Raw genomic sequence first — 17,851 nt, forward strand, 5'->3', positions numbered from 1 at the left:
AGCAGAATGATTAGATCGATCTGTCTGTCTCTCCCTATCTGTTTGATTGTCTGCTTCACATTTAAACTATTCTATTGTATTTGGATAACTGCATTTACCTGACTTGAAATCTGGATTTATGTTTTGGATAATTAGCCATATTTTGGATAACTGTGGTTGCATTTGGTTTCTGAAAACCACCCATTGAAAGAATGAATTGGTCATGGAGAAGGTAAACACATTGCTCTTTATTTTCCCAACAACAACATAATGAAAGTCTTTGTTCTTTTTTCCTGCAGTCACCAGCAACAGTCTGGCTTGACCAGTTTAAGGCTTTCATTCTGGTATGTGTATTTGAGTTACAGCCCACCCAAACCAGTATGGTTTGATGGATGAATCCAGACCACTGTATAAGGTAAGTTGTGGTGTTTATAAACAGACTCAACAGTTAGCACCAACGTGGAGCCGTGGCTTCATAGTTCTGTGGCTGTGTTGATGGTTCTGTGTGGAGATATTGTATTCATCTTAGTGCTAGCGGGATAATTGAGTTACCTGGACAGCATTTAAGAACATATTTCTACAACACAATATCATATGAACCCCAATGTACAACATACAAATGTGCATGAACACACCTCATATACAAATGCTCCCAGTTTCAACCTTGTTTCCACTTCTCAGCCACATAAGGTTTCTGTCTTGTTCTTCTGGATTTAAAGTTGATACAATGCTCTCCATTTTTAGTGTTAGACAGATAGAAAATTTCTTTATGGAGCAATGACCACCTAGATACACACAAAGCACACACTGCATCATCATCATGAAGATTGAAAGATATCTAAACTATTTTCTACAGGGCAACCCGAGTCCAGACAAGTTAGACATAATACAGCAATCCATGGTACTGCAATCCTGCACATTCAGTATCCAGCCTCATGTTTATTGTACTTCACGAATGTTGTCATAATACCACACTAACTGTATGACAACAAAGTGTATTGAACATTCATCCCAATACATCTTCTCAATTTCTCTCTCTTTAGAAATTGTGCTATGGATTTTAGACCACTTATTAAGGCTTTGAGATTACTTAAACATGCATAAATAGCTATGACAAATCACACACAGCAGTAAGATCTTCCACTGTCATCTTCAAGTCAAAATGTCCTGTTCCAGTAGCTCAATTAGACGGGTATGTATTAACCATGTGACTTATCTACTGTTATGGTGTATAATCATAATAAATTAACAGAGATATTGTCATAGGTATTCATAAATGTTTAGGTATTGTCTCTGATGGTATTTGCCTTGGCTTGAGAGGACATTATTTTGGAGCACGTTCATTGAGGATGGTTTCCCTCTGACAGCTATCCAGCTCCTCTTTCTGTCCTTCTGCACTTTCACTGATCCCTAACCTCTGACCCCTGGCCCATAACTCTCCCTGTACCATCCCCCTAACCAGAGAAATGATACTGACACGGCACCAAAATACAAACCTCAAGTAGTCACCTACTTAGGCCACATCAGACATTGTCTTTCTATCCCAGACATTTGATGTGAAAACCTTTGCACGCACTCCCCCTCTCCCAGCCAGTGTATTCTTGATGCTTTACAGCACAGAGCGGGACTAGAGCAGAACTGATCCTCAGAGAGAGTTAGTCAGCTGTGTGCCACTGTGGGGCTTTGCCGGCTGGATGATAGCCAGTTGAGTAACTGTACTCTAAGCGGTTCACACTGTGGTCTCATACTCCATCACCTCTGTGGCTGAGCCCATACAGCGGTACTGGATCCTTGGTGTGACCGGAGCAGCACCCTCGAGCACCAGGATGGTTTTGCGCAGCCGGCGGTCGATAAAGTGGGCATCCCAGGCAGGGTACTTCTTCCTGGGCAAGTCTATACGGATGACTGGCCCTTCTGTCCTAGGGGCGAGGGGTGGGAGATTTGGCTTGGCTCCTCTTTTAAGTGTTCGTACCAGAAACACGTCTGCATTAGCCCCTCCCATCTGCTCACGTTCTCCCCCTTTAGTCCTCTGCAGAGTCCTGGGGGGGCTCGCTACTACATCTGGAGGGAGAGAGGAAGCTGGGGAAAGGCAGGACTCCATTGCTACCTCCTCTGGTACCCCCCATCCCCACCCTGAGATAGGACCGTCAGGGTGCAGCAGGCAGTAGTAGACTAACATAAAGAAGATGCCCAGAGCGTAGCTACTGGCCACCATACACACTATGATCAGGGCATTGAAGTCAGAGGTATGTTGTCCACGGTACACATACCAGAATGTGGTGAGTGCCACATTCTCAATGAATACAACCACACTGTAGATGAGCATACGGCAGCGTGTGCGCCCCTCCCTCACGCTGAACCAACAGAAAACATACACTATGCCGACCATCATGTTATAGATGACCTCCTCCCATTTGGACATGCAGAAGTCTGTTTCGCCTTGAATGATCCAGAATGTCATGATGCACCAATGGGCCACGATGAAGATACCGAAGTAGAGCTGGAATACGGAGGCGAACAGGGCGAAGGCAATCGTACGGGCTCCGATGGTAAACAGGTGCCACAGGATTTGCACACTGACGGCCTTGTAGGACATGGGCAGCTTATCGTCCCGGGAGTCCCTTAGAACCTTCTGGTAGGAGGCGATCATCCAGGACAGGGACACCAGCGAGGCAGAGGCTGAGAGGCCTGGAGAAAGAGGGAGAGAGACGGGGAGAGGGAGGGAGAAAGAATAATTAAGATTGAGCAGGGTAAAATGTGCTGACTATCATGAGAACGCTGCTGAGTCTGTGTGAATCAGAAGGCTCTATTGTAGGTTAATGAATTCTTTAGAGCAGGGATGGGCAACTTTGATGGGGGTGGGGGCCACAAAAAATATGAACTCATCCTTAGTGGCTCTGTGTGAAGGGATTTTTTGTTGTTGTTATATTAAGAATGGTGACTAACTGCGTGGATTGAAAATCTGGCAGTTGTGACTGCCAGAGGTCATTATATGGGGGAGTTTGAGAGGGTGATATCATTAGTGAGTGAAAAGGTAAAGGAATAACAGGAGCAATTGGTGTTAAGTGCCTTGCTCAATGACACATCACATTTTTCACCTAGTCGGCTCACGGATTCAAACCAGCGACCTTTCGGGTAATGGCCCAATGCTCTTAACCGCTACGATGCCTGCCATCAATGTGAAAGTCACAGTGGATTGTATGGGGCAGTTTGAGATGGTGATGTCACTAGTAATTATTAAGGTTCAGGTCAGTATTTGTGTTCAGACCGTGACTCACCCTGCAACGGGAGGACCTGGCTGGCCTGGACCATTATGCTTAGCTGCAGGACCAGCTGGGGGGCGCTCTTCAGGAACGACTCCAGCAGACGCAGCATGCTGATGTCAGCACTCTCAAACATCATGCGCCAGTAGAAGTGACGTCTCTCGTGGTCCCCACGCCAGCGACTCTGCACCCCCAAGTACAGGGCATGGACATACCTGTGGAACATCAAAGGGGAGGGGGGGGATGGGGACAGAGAGGGAAAGGCATGAGTATGATATTAGAATTATGTCATCATTTGTGCGAGAGAAGAATCTCCAGCTATCGAGAGACGCTCCATATCAATCTGTTTCATCCACATGCCAGCACCATCCCAAGACAGATGGCTCATTGCAGCCTCAGTTCAGCCTTATTCTAGCAACTGAACATCAAACTCTCCAGACAGCCTGGGAGCTGTCACTCCATCCAGACAGAATAACTGGTAATGGTATGTCATCTCTTGGTAGAGTGCCACTGAGCTGGTCTGGTCACTTCATCCTTTCCTCTCCAGGCTACAGAAGTGATTGCTTTGACAATATAAAATTATACTTTCTCATTTGACCTCTCTAAATGTAGTGAAATGCAGGGACTGTTTTTGTCACTTTATTACCACCGACTGATTTTGTGAAAGAGAAGTGTTTCTCTGTGATGGCTAGAGGGATGATGGGATCATGGGACAGAAGAGAGCTCTACACTACAGTATCTCAATGAGCCCAGTGAACAAGGAGTTAGTATAACACTTTTTTGTTCTGGTTTCCTCTGCCTGGGGATGTCATATACACACAGTACACACATAATTGCATGCTATAGTTGCCCACTGATGATTATGCTCATTCAAAGTAATCCAAAAGCATCCTGTTCTGTGACTCCTAACCAACTGTGCTCTTTTTTTAAAACTTATTTTGTACATAATGTTGCTGCTACCGTCTCTTATGACCAAAAATAGCTTATTTATTTTATTTTATATATATTTAACTTTTACCCCTTTTTCACCCCAATTTCAGGGTATCCAATTGGTAGTTAGTCTTGTCTCATCGCTGCAACTCCCGTACGGACTCGGGAGAGACGAAGGTCGAGAGCCGTGCGTCCTTCCAGCCAAGCTGCACTGCTTCTTGACACGACGCCCGCTTAACCGGGAAGCCAGGTGCACCAATGTATCGGAGGAAACACTGTACACCTGGCGACCGTGTCAGCATGCATTGCGCCCGGCCAGCCACAGGAGTCGCTAATGGGAAAAAAGCATCCCTGCCGGCCAAACCCTCCCCTAACCCAGAAGACCCTGGGCCAATTGTGCGCCGCCCCATGGGTCTCCCGGTCGTGGCCGGCTGTGACAGAGCCTGGACTCGAACCAGGAGCTCTAGTGGCACAGCTAGCACTGCGACGCAGTGCCTTAGACCACTGCACCACTCGGGAGGCCACCCGAAAAGAGCTTCTGGACATCAGAACAGCGATTACTCACCTCGAACTGGATGAAGATTTTTTCTTTAATGAGTCCGACGCGAAGGTTATACTTCTTTCCCGAGACCAGGCCCAAATCCCTGTCATTTGCGTGAAGAAAAGACTGAGATACCGGGGGCGGAGGTCGGGGTGCCTTGTGAGAATTAATTGGCAAGTGGGTAAACCGCCACTACCATCTGTCCTATTGGCCAACGTTTTCACTGGAAAATAAACTGGATGATCTATGATCAAGACTATCCTACCAACGGGACATTAAAAACTGTAATATCTTATGTTTTACGAGTCGTGGCTGAACGACGACACGGATAAAATAGAACTGGCTGGGTTTTCTGTGCATCAGCAGGACAGAGCAGCTACGTCTGGTAAAACGAGGGGCGGGGGTGTGTCTATTTGTCAATAACTACTGGTGCGCGGTGTATAATATTAAAGAAGTCTCGGTGTTGCTCGTCTGAGGTAGCGTACCTCATGATAAACTGTAGACCACACTATCTACCGAGAGAGTTCTCATCTATATTATTCGTAGTCGCCTATTTACCACCACAAACCGATACTGGCACTCGGACCACACTCAACGAACTGTATAAGGCCATAAGCAAACAAGAAAATGCTCATCCAGAAGCAGCACTCCTAGTGGTCGGGGACTTTAATGCAGGCATACTTAAATCCATTTACCTAATTTCTACCAGCATGTCACGTGCAACCAGAGGGGAAAGAAACTCTATACCACCTTTTCCCCACACACAGAGACACATACAAGGCTCTCCCTCACCCTCCATTTGGCAAATCTGACCATAATTCTATCCTCCTGATTCCTGCTTACAAGCTAAAATTAAAGCAGGAAGTACCAGTGTCTTGCTCAATACGGAAGTGGTCAGATGATGCGGATGCTAGGCAACAGGACTGTTTTGCTAGCACAGACTGGAATATGTACGTACCACTGCACTACCGTACGTACATATCCCAACCAGAAGCCATGGATTACAGGCATCATCCGCACCGAACTAAAGGCTAGAGCAGCCGCTTTCAAGGAGCGAGACACTAATCCGGACGCTTATAAGAAATCCTGCTATGCCCTCAGATGAACTATCAAACAGGCAAAGCATCAATACAAGACTAAGATTGAATCCTACTACACCGGCTCTGACACTCGTCGGATGTGGCAGGGCTTGCAAACTATTACGGACTACAAAGGGAAACCCAGCCAGGAGCTGCCCAGTGACGCGAGGCTACCAGATGAGCTAAATGCCTTTTTATGCTTGCTTCGAGGCAAGCAACACTGAAGCATGCATGAGAGCACCAGCTGTTTGGAGCGACTGTGTGATCACGCTCTCCATTGCCATTGTGAGCAAGACCTTTAAACATCACAAGGCCGCAGGGCCAGATGGATTTCCAGGACGTGTACTCGGAGCATGCTCGGACCAACTGGCAAGTGTCTTATTGACATTTTCAACTTCTCCCTAATAATTCCACCACATTTACAGTTGAAGTCGGAAGTTTACATTCACTTAGGTTGGAGTCATAAAAACTCATTTTTCAACCACTCCACAAATTTCTTATTAAAAAACTATAGTTTTGGCAAGTCGGTTAGGACATCTACTTTGTGCATGACACAAGTAATTTTTCCAACAATTTCAAACAATATTTCACTTATAATTCACTTTATCACAATTCCAGTGGGTCAGAAGTGTACATACACTAAGTTGACGGTGCCTTTAAAAAGCTTGGAAAATTCCAGAAAATGATGTCATGACTTTAGAAGCTTCTGATAGGCTAATTGACAACATTTGAGTCAATTGGAGGTGTACCTGTGGATGTATTTCAAATCCTACCTTCAAACTCAGTGCCTCTTTGCTTGACATCATGGGAAATTCAAAAGATATCAGCCAAGACCTCTTTTGTAGATTTTGTAGACCTCCACAAGTCTGGTTCATCCTTGAGAGCAATTTCCAAACGCCTGAAGGTACCACGTTCATCTGTACAAACAATAGTACGCAAGTATAAACACCATGGGACCACGCAGCTGTCATACTGCTCAGGAAGGAGACGCATTCTGTCTCCTAGAGATGAACGTACGTTGGTGAAAAAAGTGCAAATCAATCCCAGAACAGCAGCAAAGGACCTTGTGAAGATGCTGGAGGAAACATGTACAAAAGTATCTATATCTATATCGACATAACCTGAAAGGCCGCTCAGCAAGGAAGAAGCCATTGCTCCAAAACCGCCATTAAAAAAGCCAGACAACGGTTTACAACTGCACATGGGGAGAAAGATCGTACTTTTTGGAGAAATGTCCTCTGGTCTGATGAAATAAAAATAGAACTGTTTGGCCATAATGACCACTGTTATGTTTGGAGGGAAAAGGGGGATGCTCGCAAGCCGAAGAACACCATCCCAACCGTGAAGCACGGGGGTGGCAGCATCATGTTGTGGAGGTGCTTTGCTGCAGGAGGGACTGGTGCACTTCACAAAATAGATGGCATCATGAGGCGGGAGATTATGTAGATATATTGAAGTAACATCTCAAGATGTCAGTCAGGAAGTTAAAGCTTGGTCGTAAATAGCTCTTCCAAATGGACAATGACCCCAAGCATACTTCCAAAGTTGTGGCAAAATGGCTTAAGGACAGCAAAGTCCAGGAATTGAATGTCAGGAATTGTGGAAAAACTGAGTTTAAATGTATTTGGCTAAGGTGTATGTAAACTTCCAACTTCAACTGTATGTGTGAGGAAACCATGAATACGGTCTAGAGCCGTGCCATTATTCCGAATTTTAATTGTGTGCCCTCTTAAAACCTCTTAGATGTAAGGTCCCTTTTTAGCGGACCTGTGTGGTTCTGGTACCGGTTCTGTCTGACATTTTTGCTTATAAATTGATCTGTGGATACCGTAGTGGATATCGAAATAGTGTCACGCCCTGACCATAGAGAGCCCTTGTTTCTCTATGGTGTAGTAGGTCAGGGCGTGACTAAGGGGGTATTCTAGTTTATCATTTCTATGTTGTGTTCTAGTTTATTTTTTCTATGTTTGTGTTTTGTATGATTCCCAATTAGAGGAAGCTGGTATCGTTGTCTCTAATTGGGGATCATATTTATGTAGCTATTTTTCCCACCTGTGTTTGTTGGGTATTGTTTTGTGTTTGTGCACCACGTAGTCACGTTTAGTTGTTCGTTTATTGATATATTTTGTTTTGTTTAAGTTTCTCTTTGATTTAAATATGTGGAACTCAACATCCGCTACGCCTTGGTCCCGTTCTTACAACAGCCGTGACAAATGGCTTGCATTGAGCGATAGCCCTGGTTCCCACGTACACAGTCGTATTTTTTGTGAGCCCGTGTGACGTATGATGTGAAATCTGAAACCACTTGAAGCTGGGATGTCCCTCCTACCATTTAATTCGCTCCTCCGACTGTCCATCAACTCCTGGCTGAACCCTACATCACAGCCACTGACAATTGCCTGCAAGCATTAGGTCGTAGTGCAGCAGGAGAGAGTGGTTTCATCATGATAGCACATTCAGAGATCGATTTATAGTCATTTATCAAAAATAATTAATTGATTTGAAACAAACCCTTTCTGTTTGGCACAGACGGACAATACTAACATGAGATGAAAGGTGAGTTCCTAGAGCTCTGTGATATGTTCACAAAGATAGGGGCAGAAGTTTTGATCAAGAGAGACCTTTAGAAAATATGCACATTTTCTCTAACACTAAACATACAAATATGTATTTACATTTATAAGGCAGGTGAAATCTTATAGTTAGTCATTTTATAATTTGATTATGCTATATTTAGAAAGTATATAAGTCATTTCAAGCCTTATTCATACATTTTGTTGAATAGGAAATACATCATATCAAATATTTCATATTTTTATCATATTTGTACTGTGTACTTGAGCTTGTGTCCTCAATAGTGACTAAACCTCAGCAATTTATAACTATTTTTACCAAAAAGGTGAGATTTTTAACCTTTTCTTTGAGTATACAGCATTAGTAGTTATTGTTTATGATCAATAATTACTTTTGGGGATTACATAGATTACATTTTTGATTACATTTAATTAGATAATTTGCATGGATGAAATGTTGACATCCAAGCTAAGTAATACCCATATATATTTATAACTGCCACTTTGGTGTTAGTTTTCTTCAATGAGTAGCTTACATTTTGCATCATTCTATTCCATTTCTATTTATTTCCTCTGTCAATACCGTTTAAACAGTTCCTGAGGGTCTTATTATTAGTGGATCATATTAGACTAACGTTGTGCTATAATTTGGGACATGCAGTGGCGTGTATTCATGGATGCCAAGGGAAGCCAGGCTTCCATCTGTATGTGTACAGAGACACAACTTTGGTTCTGCCGTTTCACATCCCTCACCCATGCTTGCATCGTCCAATGGTCTCCCGCCCACTTTGCTTCCTTCATAAAAAATGTATGGGCTTCCAATGACCACGTTTACATGCGCACATTATTCCGGATAGTGGCTCATATCCCACTTAAGGTCTTATTCGGGATAAGCTGTTTCAAATCAAAGTTTATTTCTCACATGCGCCGAATACAACAGGTCACCTTACAGTGAAATGCTTACTTACAGGCTCTAACCAATAGTGCAAAAAAGGTATTAGGTGAACAATAGGTAAGTATAGAAATAAAACAACAGTAAAAAGACAGGCTATATACAGTAGTGAGGCTATAAAAGTAGCGAGGCTACATACAGACACCGGTTATTCAGGCTGATTGAGGTAGTATGTACATGTAGATTTGGTTAAAGTGACTATGCGTATATGATGAACAGAGAGTAGCAGTAGCGTAAAAGAGGGGATGGCGGGACACAATGCAGATAGCCCAGTTAGCCAATGTGCGGGAGCACTTGTTGGTCAGACCAATTGAGGTAGTATGTACATAAATGTATAGTTAAAGTGACTATGCATATATGGTAAACAGAGAGTAGCAGCAGTGTAAAAAGAGGGGTTGGGGGGGCACACAATGCAAATAGTCCAGGTAGCCCTTTGATTACCTGTTCAGGAGTCTTATGGCTTGGGGGTAAAAACTGTTGAGAAGCCTTTTTGTCCTAGACTTGGCACTCCGGTGCCGCTTGCCATGCGGTAGCAGAGAGAACAGTCTATGACTGGGGTGGCTGGGGTCTTTGACAATTTTTAGGGGCTTCCTCTGACACCATCTGGTGTAGAGGTCCTGGATGGCAGGCAGCTAAGTCCCAGTGATGTACTGGGCCGTACCCACTACCCTCTGTAGTGCCTTGCGGTCAGAGGCTGAGCAATTGCCGTACCAGGCAGTGATGCAACCAGTCAGGATGCTCTCGATGTTGCAGCTGTAGAACCTCTTGAGGATCTCGTGACCCATTTACCTTTGATATCCCGCTCAGGAGTATCCCTGTATCAATGAATGAACTGAATATTCCTCAATTAAATTCATATGGGTTAAATGGAATAGTAACTGAAATATGGAAACTGACTGTCGGCCTATAACCTCACATGTAGCATAATATCATATTAACTCCTGCAGAATTATTTATTTCTTGCAGTGAAATTATACAATAAATGTTAATTTTGTCTTGGGAACAGGAGTGGAGAAATATTAATTTATTTCAGCATCTCTTGAGAAAATGCAAGTGTAATGTGTTATCTTAGACACTGTTATGCAAGCAGACACTATTTCAACCCCAAATATGCACCTAAAACAAACTGAAGTCTTACCAGAAACATGTTTAATTGTTTTCTCAGCTTTTCATTTCCCTAAAACCATTCAAACTGATGACATTTTGCACAGGACCAATCTTTCCACTGTTTTGGAGTTAGTGAGTTTTCTCCCCAGTCCCTAAACGAAATATACAACTTTACTGGTGTTAATTACATTACTAATCTATTAATTATATCAATGTAAAACATTATTCTGGTGAGAACTACTTTATTTAGTCTTCTGGTGCAAGAAGTTATGACAAACGAGAAGCTGCATGTATCTAACTATAGTTGACAAACAAATGGCCTACCAAATGTCGGAAATTATAAGCAGAAAGTTGTCTGAATTAAGGGGGAAAGTAGCCAGCGGGCTATACTGTCCAGTACGGAGTATCAGGAAAATAAAATTATTATGGAATTATGGTGGATCCAACTGTGCAGGTAGCCTACTTTTTGAAGTGATTTGTTTGACAATCAGATGAAAACATCATCACACAACACCAATGATATGCGAAACTGAGCTTGTGCAGACCCAGAAAAAATCCAGTAAAGGAGATAAGATTTTTACATGCCACAGTATCCCGTCTAAAATCAGCATATCCCAGGCATTTTATACGGGTTTCTCACAAATGAGATACGAGCCTTTTTCGGGTTATTGTAAACGGGATATGATGTTCATGTGCCAACTCCAAAACAGAATACTTGAGTATCCCTAATAATAACGGGATATTGGTGTGCATGTGAACGTTGTCATTGTTTCATCCACCCCAACGTGCTATGTGGACCTTGTGTAAATCTGAATACGAATTACTGAGAAGTGTGTAGGATAGGCGTAAATTCCTAAATCGGAATCGGCAATATTGTGAATACAGTAGCCTTCTCTCTGGATGAGTTTTTAAAATCGTTTAACAATTAGGTCAAGATTGAGCTGTTAAAACAAACCCAGACATCGCAGTCTAGTAGGGCTACTAGGGCTTTTAGAATGCTTTGATCACAATCTTCGCAAAACCCTGTCACACACACGCTCAAGCCAGTACAGTATCCGTATATGAGAGAGAATGGGTGATCTTACCTCCAGACCTGTGCTAGCTGAAATATATGGATGAAGCATTGAAAGAGCCACATAAAAACTCTGCAGCAACCCCGGGCTCCTCCCATAGTGCCCGTAGTAGGCAATTTCCCGAACTCCGCATCGCGGCCAGCGCCCGGTTGATCGCTGTTCTTGGTGGTGAAATGGCTCTCGGCGCCCGATGCTGCGACCGCTGCTGCAGCTGTGCTACTGTCGTTGGTATCCGAATAATCATAGGCGAACCACCTAAAACTCAGCACCTGAACCACCACAGATGGGACGATCACGAAGACCAGTGTCAATGCAAACCACCAGTAGTTCCGACTGAGGTAGTAATCCGCTGCCAGCCACAGGTCTGAGGCCCCGTCCGAAAAGAACACCAAAAGGGCACATAGCGTCCAACTGCAGTCGTGGAGCGAGTAGCGCTTCCCATCAGGGTGGCACTGAGGCGAACGTTGATCTGAACCGGGCAGGCACTCGGGCAGGATGTCATTTCGCAACGAGACTGGTGCACCATCAGATTTAGCGGCCATGTTGTTGTAGAGAAGAGTGTGGGTAAGGGAGATGGGGAAATTATGGAAGGGAGGAGGGGGTCGCGTATGTGTGTGAATGCATGCGTGTGTGGGGGAGAAAGGAAGGGAGGAATAAAAGGCGAAGGGAGGTGAGAAAGCGAAAACGATATTTCATAAAAAAATGTGATTGATTTAGCTCTACCATATAACGGAAATTAAGTGTGAAATTTTAGCAAGCTAGATCATAAGATTAATGATTGTGCGGTTTTATTAAATACTGCATTTGCACTGGTAGGGGAGCCATGACGAAACAGTTGGACGTTCCATCAGTGCCGAACCGAACAATACTGAGATGGCCGTTATGAGAACACATATCAGATGTTAAAATGTCAATTTACTATTTATTATGAAATTAATTATATGGAGGCTGTATGTGTGTGTTTTTTCTTTTTTTGTTTGAACATTTCCCTTGGGAAAAATAAAAACAAATTTGATTGGAATATGTATATGAAATGTAATATCTTTCCTGCTAAGATATATTATATTAAGTCAATTTACAAGTGCATTCAGTCCTTTGTTTCATACAAGTAATTTGCTATAAAGAAGCTGGTTCCTCCTTGGTGTAATTTAGGCCTACATGATCCATGTGCCACAAAGATACTGTACTTTTAAAATGTCTTAATATGATGATGTGACAGACATAGGGCTATCAAAAAGCAGGCGCCTATGGATCCTGGTACAGTCTCTAATTATACTGACACCTACTGGTGAAAATATGAAGCAGAGTTGTGTAGTATCTGGGATCTACATCTGTTTATATTAGTTACTATGCTGTTACTAAGCAGTGATTATTACGACAGTGTTACGTTACTACACCTAATAGGAAATGCACATGCGCACGAGTGTGCCCGAGAACTGTAGAGCACGAGGAGGTTTTGACTAAAGGAAAACTAACTGTACTCCCGTCTCCTGCCTTGTTATTTCTCCACAACACAAATATTACAAGTTGTAAAAAATCTAAAAAGTTCATCAGTAGGGCTAAGATTATTGTATAAAAAATTGCAGAGAGGATGTATGAGACAAAGCAAGACAGAACAATGAAGTTGATTAGCTTGGACAGGCTCAGTGTGGGTATTTTTTATATAGAGAGCATGTTCATCTCCGATTGTCATCCCATCACCACCTTCTTTCCAGAGTTCCCCAGCTCTTATCCAGTAGCTGCTCAACCCTCTTCCTCTAAAAATATACAGAAAGAACTGAATGAATAGGTGAGTGTTTTATTTGTTGCAATTTCCATGATTCACATACTCGTTATATTTTTACTCTGACAGTCATATCCACAGTGCCTTACCTGGTTCTTGCAGAAGAGTCATGTTAGTATGAGGTCAGGCTTTAGCTCAGTATGTTAACGTTGTCTTTAGATATGGCTTTGCTAACCTGGAGTTTGTCAAAAGGATCCTGAACATTGACTCCTGTCTCTTCTTGTGGCAGTAAAAGCTCCAGCCGTACAGCCCTCTGAGCAGTGGGCTGACAGGCGATCATCAGACTTATATCTTGGGTCTTGAGAGCAATAATAAAACAAGCAGGTAGAGGTAAAGAGAAGACTGAAAGATACTGTATAGGCCTATATTTTCACATTCAATGTAATCAGTGGAACATACACTGTAGCAAAGAAAACAAAACGTACTATGGGAGTGACATATATGTCGGTGGCTTGTTGTAAGTTGAAAAAACGTCTATGCAACTTTTATGGTCTTACCCTAATGTTCTGGTGATGCAGCCTCACAAGGCGAACCCTGTTGCGCGCCTCTGCAGCCTTCAGTTGAGCGATTATTGTGTCTCTCCTAGCTCTTTCTGACTGTTGCGCAGCATTCACAGTGGCCTGTCTGCCTTTCCACTCTGTTAGCCTGGCACACACCCTCTGCCGCGCTACAGCCATCACACCCTGCGCCTCCTTAGGTGGTTCCTCATAAGCCAAATAACGGGCCTTTTGCTGTGGGCACATCTCACGAAGTTCCGCTGCTGTCGCATTTCTCCAATTCCTGCAGACGACGTTATAGGGCTTGGCTGGTGCGTCGGTCATTTTCTAGGATAATCGTTTGGCTTTTAAGCCATTTGAAGTTAATTAAAAGGAACGTCTAATAATCATGAATAATAGGCCTGAATTAGATGGAGGATGAACTGTGACAATTGGGGACAGCAGTTAGCGCATTACTAACGTTGCAAACATTGCTGTATTTCAGACACGCGGGAAGTTGATAAATGTTAGGCTGAGGGCCGATTCCATGGAAATAGAACGAACTGTCTCATTCTAATTCTATGAGATTCGTTCTGTTTACTCTCGTCACCACAGAGACGTTACCGTGACATATTGCATTTGCAACATGCAAAATTGAGGACAGATAGCCTATCAAGTAGAGCATTAGTCCAGTAACCCAAAGGTTGTTAGTTCGAATCCCCGAGCCGACTAGGTGAAACTTCTGCATTGAGCAAGGCACTAAATGCCTTAAACTCAAGAGGCTCCCTGGCCATGGGATAGGGGGGGGACACCAGTGTTGTGACCCAGTCAAGACCTGGACGGGGCGAGTTAAGACCAGAACAATGCGAGTCCAATTTATTTTTTCAGATCGGCACCGTAATAAGAGCTCAAAATGTAGCTAATCATCATGAATAATAGGCCTGAATTACATGGAGGAGGAACTGTGACAATTGGGGACAGCAGTTGGCGCATTACTAACGTTGCAAACATTGCTGTATTTCAGACACGCGGGAAGTTCTTTGTCAATATTTCAGAAGAAATCTTTAGTCATCCAGAATGGTGAAAAAAATTATATTCTGAGGACAAATAGAGAGCCACTCTGTAAATTATCACTAACCATGGTCTCTCTAATAGCCTAGATACAAATACAAAATAGGTTATAATTTCCCACGGTCTCCCCTAAGCGAGTGCACGATAAAGGACAGTAATGTTATGACTAAAGTAGAAAGCCCAGGTTTTAATAGGCTATAAGATGTTGCAACACAATCTCAACACAATCTCACAAAACTATTTCAGCAGATTTGTGCGTTTTTATGTGGCTTAATTCGTATGAATTATTTTTTTGTGTGTGTTACTTAATTCGTAGGAAAATACACATTTTTGTGCAACTTCATTCATAGGAATTCTGAAGTTTGGACTAACTTCAGAACAATCTTTTGAAAGTCATTAGAGAAATGCATTTTGAGCAAACGTGTTAACAACCCAATATTGTTAATCAACCAGGTTGCCACCGAAATATTTATAATATAATAGTAGCCTCATTAATGCCAATGCTGTTTTCTATGTTTGTTTTCCATTAATATTTTGGGATACTGGTGCTATGTCAGATTACATTTTTTATTTTATAACCCATTTTGTCCCCAATTGGTAGTTACAGTCTTGTCCCATCGTTGCAACTCCCATACGGACTCGGAAGAAGTCGAGAGCGGCACATCCACCGAAACACAACCCAGCAAAGCCACACTGCTTCTTGACACAACGCCCTCTTAACCCAGAAGCCAGCCAGACCAATGTGTCGGAGGAAACGCCATACACCTGGCACGACCGTGTCAGCGTGCATGTGCCTGGCCCGCCACAGGAGTCACTAGAGCGCCATCGGACAAGGACATCCCGGCTGGACAAACCCTCCCCTAACTAGAACAACGCTGGGCCAATTGTGAGCTGCTTCATGGGTCTCCGGGTCGCCGCCGGCTGCGACAGAGCCTGGACTCGAACCAGGATCTCTAGTGGCACAGCTAGCTCTGCGATGCAGTGCCTTAGACCACTGCGCCTCCTGGGAGGCCCTACTATGTCGAGTTAGACAGGTTAACGTAAAATAATACATTTTGTTGGGTTACACTTATAGCCGTTTCATGATGATTGTTACGGTTGTGTCAATCATGTTATATACTTAGGCTATTGTAACAAGGCATATGCCAGCATTACTGCCTCTGCCCAGAGGACTATTAAGCTTTCATGGCAATGGCCGCTCACTTTGCCACGCATGAGCCCTGGTTAGATTCCCTGTTGCAGCTTTCACTTTCTTCTGCTACACTGGTGGCAGTGCTGGGATCACGTCCAGCTCACATCTAGTTATTTGATCTAGTGGTGGGAAGCGTTCTGTTTTTCAACATTGTATTGGGTTTAATAACCCTTGAATGAGTAGGTGTGTCCAAACTTTTGACTGGTACTGTATATATTTTTTGTGTGGGCTGTTTTGCATTTTTTTTAGGAATTAATAAGTGTCACATATCAGTTTGCAAACAATGTAAAAAAATAAGTAATCAATGAGTTAATAAAGTTGCATACATACATGTTTTTTTCTTTGCTTTCTTGAATAAGGCAACTCCAAAATGCAGGTGTTTCAGCCTAGCTCAGTGCTTTCTGTTGTGGTGGGGCAGCCAGCGGAAAATACACAGAGTAGGGGTTGGTAAGACTCCATAGAATGAAAACAGACATTTCTCCTAACTGTAAAATATGTACCTCTGAAAGTGGAACCTATATGCATATATTTTTGAGTTGTAGAGGGATTGCCAGATTTTGGCAATCTATACATACTGCTGCACAGATAATACTAGAGGTACAGTTTGATATGACCCCATGTAACTATCTTCTTAATGCCCAGCAGGACTTTGTTCTTGATCCCGACAGAGAAAATTTGTTTATGACTAATACATACTTTGCTAAGAAATGTATTCTTCTATTGTTGGCTTCTAATACTTCTCATACATTTAAAATGTGGATTGACCAGATTGTTGACTTTCTTCCTCTTGGAAAGCTCACTTATGACCTCAGCAAGAGACAGCCCAAGTTTGATAGACTCTGATCTCCACTACTCAACTATATTTGAAATTGGACAGAGTGAAGGGGGTGATTAGGCAAATGAGCAGATACATGTTGTGTAAGGTGCTGTAAAAACTCATTATTTGCTTGTCATCTCAGCTAAGGTTGTAAATAGCTAATAAGGACCTTGATAGTGCTGCTGCAAGTTTTTTTTGTTTATTATTATATATATTTTTTAATTATTGTTATTTAAAAAAAAAAAAGTAAAGTCTGTCACATCTGTGAACGTGGAATGTGTTTTGTTGGTTGATTGAAAAACATGAAAACTAAATAAAACTTTAAATTGAAAAAAAAAAGAAGTGCCCATCCAAGAAGACTCAAGGTCATTGGTCACAGATACAATTATGTCAAATCACGTTATACTTTGATGACAAAATTTGCCCACAAGAAGGACCGTCGCACCACGTTCCTGTTCAAGTGAGCAGAGCACAACAAGGTGAGTCCAAAAATGTATTGTATGCTGCTGCATAAATGATGCAATATGCCATGGAGATATGTATACTGTAGCTGAGAAAGTAATACTAAGTGTATGTTGTGTAGTAAGCTGTTAGTAGCCCATGTGCCTCACCCTAATAATTTGGTCCCTTTCCCCCTCATAACATCATGAGTTGGTGGTGGTGCACATGTAACCCATAGTCTGTTTTAGAGAAATGTCATAATCAAATATTGTAAGAGCTTTCATTGTCTGCTTTATTTATCCTACGGTTCTGACTTGGTGTACAGAGAGAATACTGTAAGAATGGTCCATGTTCTGAATTCTATCGCTGTACATTTTAAAAGTGCTAAACAAATAGTTATATTGACTACGTCCATCTTAGGTAGTCAGTAGAAGCCACATTTGTTTAAGCAAGTCAGCCATATCAGCTATGTTTTTAGAAAAGGCAGTAAATGAGGGATAATAACTGTTTCGCTGCCAGACAAGGCTCCGCTGATAGCCAGGTGTAGCGGTGGTAAGGATTCTCTCAATGGTGC

At 42.8% G+C, this 17,851-nt stretch overlaps 1 protein-coding gene and 1 long non-coding RNA gene across 2 annotated transcripts; one reads left to right on the forward strand and one right to left on the reverse strand.

Annotated features, from left to right (window-relative positions):
• Positions 1 to 207: 207 nt before the first annotated feature.
• LOC129829889 (XK-related protein 7-like) lies at positions 208 to 12,132 on the reverse strand. The gene is made up of 3 exons (XM_055891883.1): positions 11,510 to 12,132; positions 3,258 to 3,457; positions 208 to 2,667 (listed from the first exon to the last, which is right to left on the reverse strand). Exons 1-3 carry the CDS (start codon positions 12,037 to 12,039, stop codon positions 1,709 to 1,711), a joined length of 1,689 nt encoding a protein of 562 aa, XP_055747858.1. The 5' UTR covers positions 12,040 to 12,132; the 3' UTR covers positions 208 to 1,708.
• Positions 12,133 to 13,197: 1,065 nt separating this feature from the next.
• On the forward strand, positions 13,198 to 16,355 carry LOC129829892 (uncharacterized). Its single transcript, XR_008755467.1, has 2 exons — positions 13,198 to 13,286; positions 15,429 to 16,355. It is a non-coding gene; the product is annotated as an uncharacterized LOC129829892 (long non-coding RNA).
• The last annotated feature ends 1,496 nt before the right edge of the window (positions 16,356 to 17,851 follow it).

The sequence above is a fragment of the Salvelinus fontinalis genome, chromosome 31 (genome assembly GCF_029448725.1).
Source record: "Salvelinus fontinalis isolate EN_2023a chromosome 31, ASM2944872v1, whole genome shotgun sequence".
Lineage (NCBI taxonomy): Eukaryota > Metazoa > Chordata > Actinopteri > Salmoniformes > Salmonidae > Salvelinus > Salvelinus fontinalis.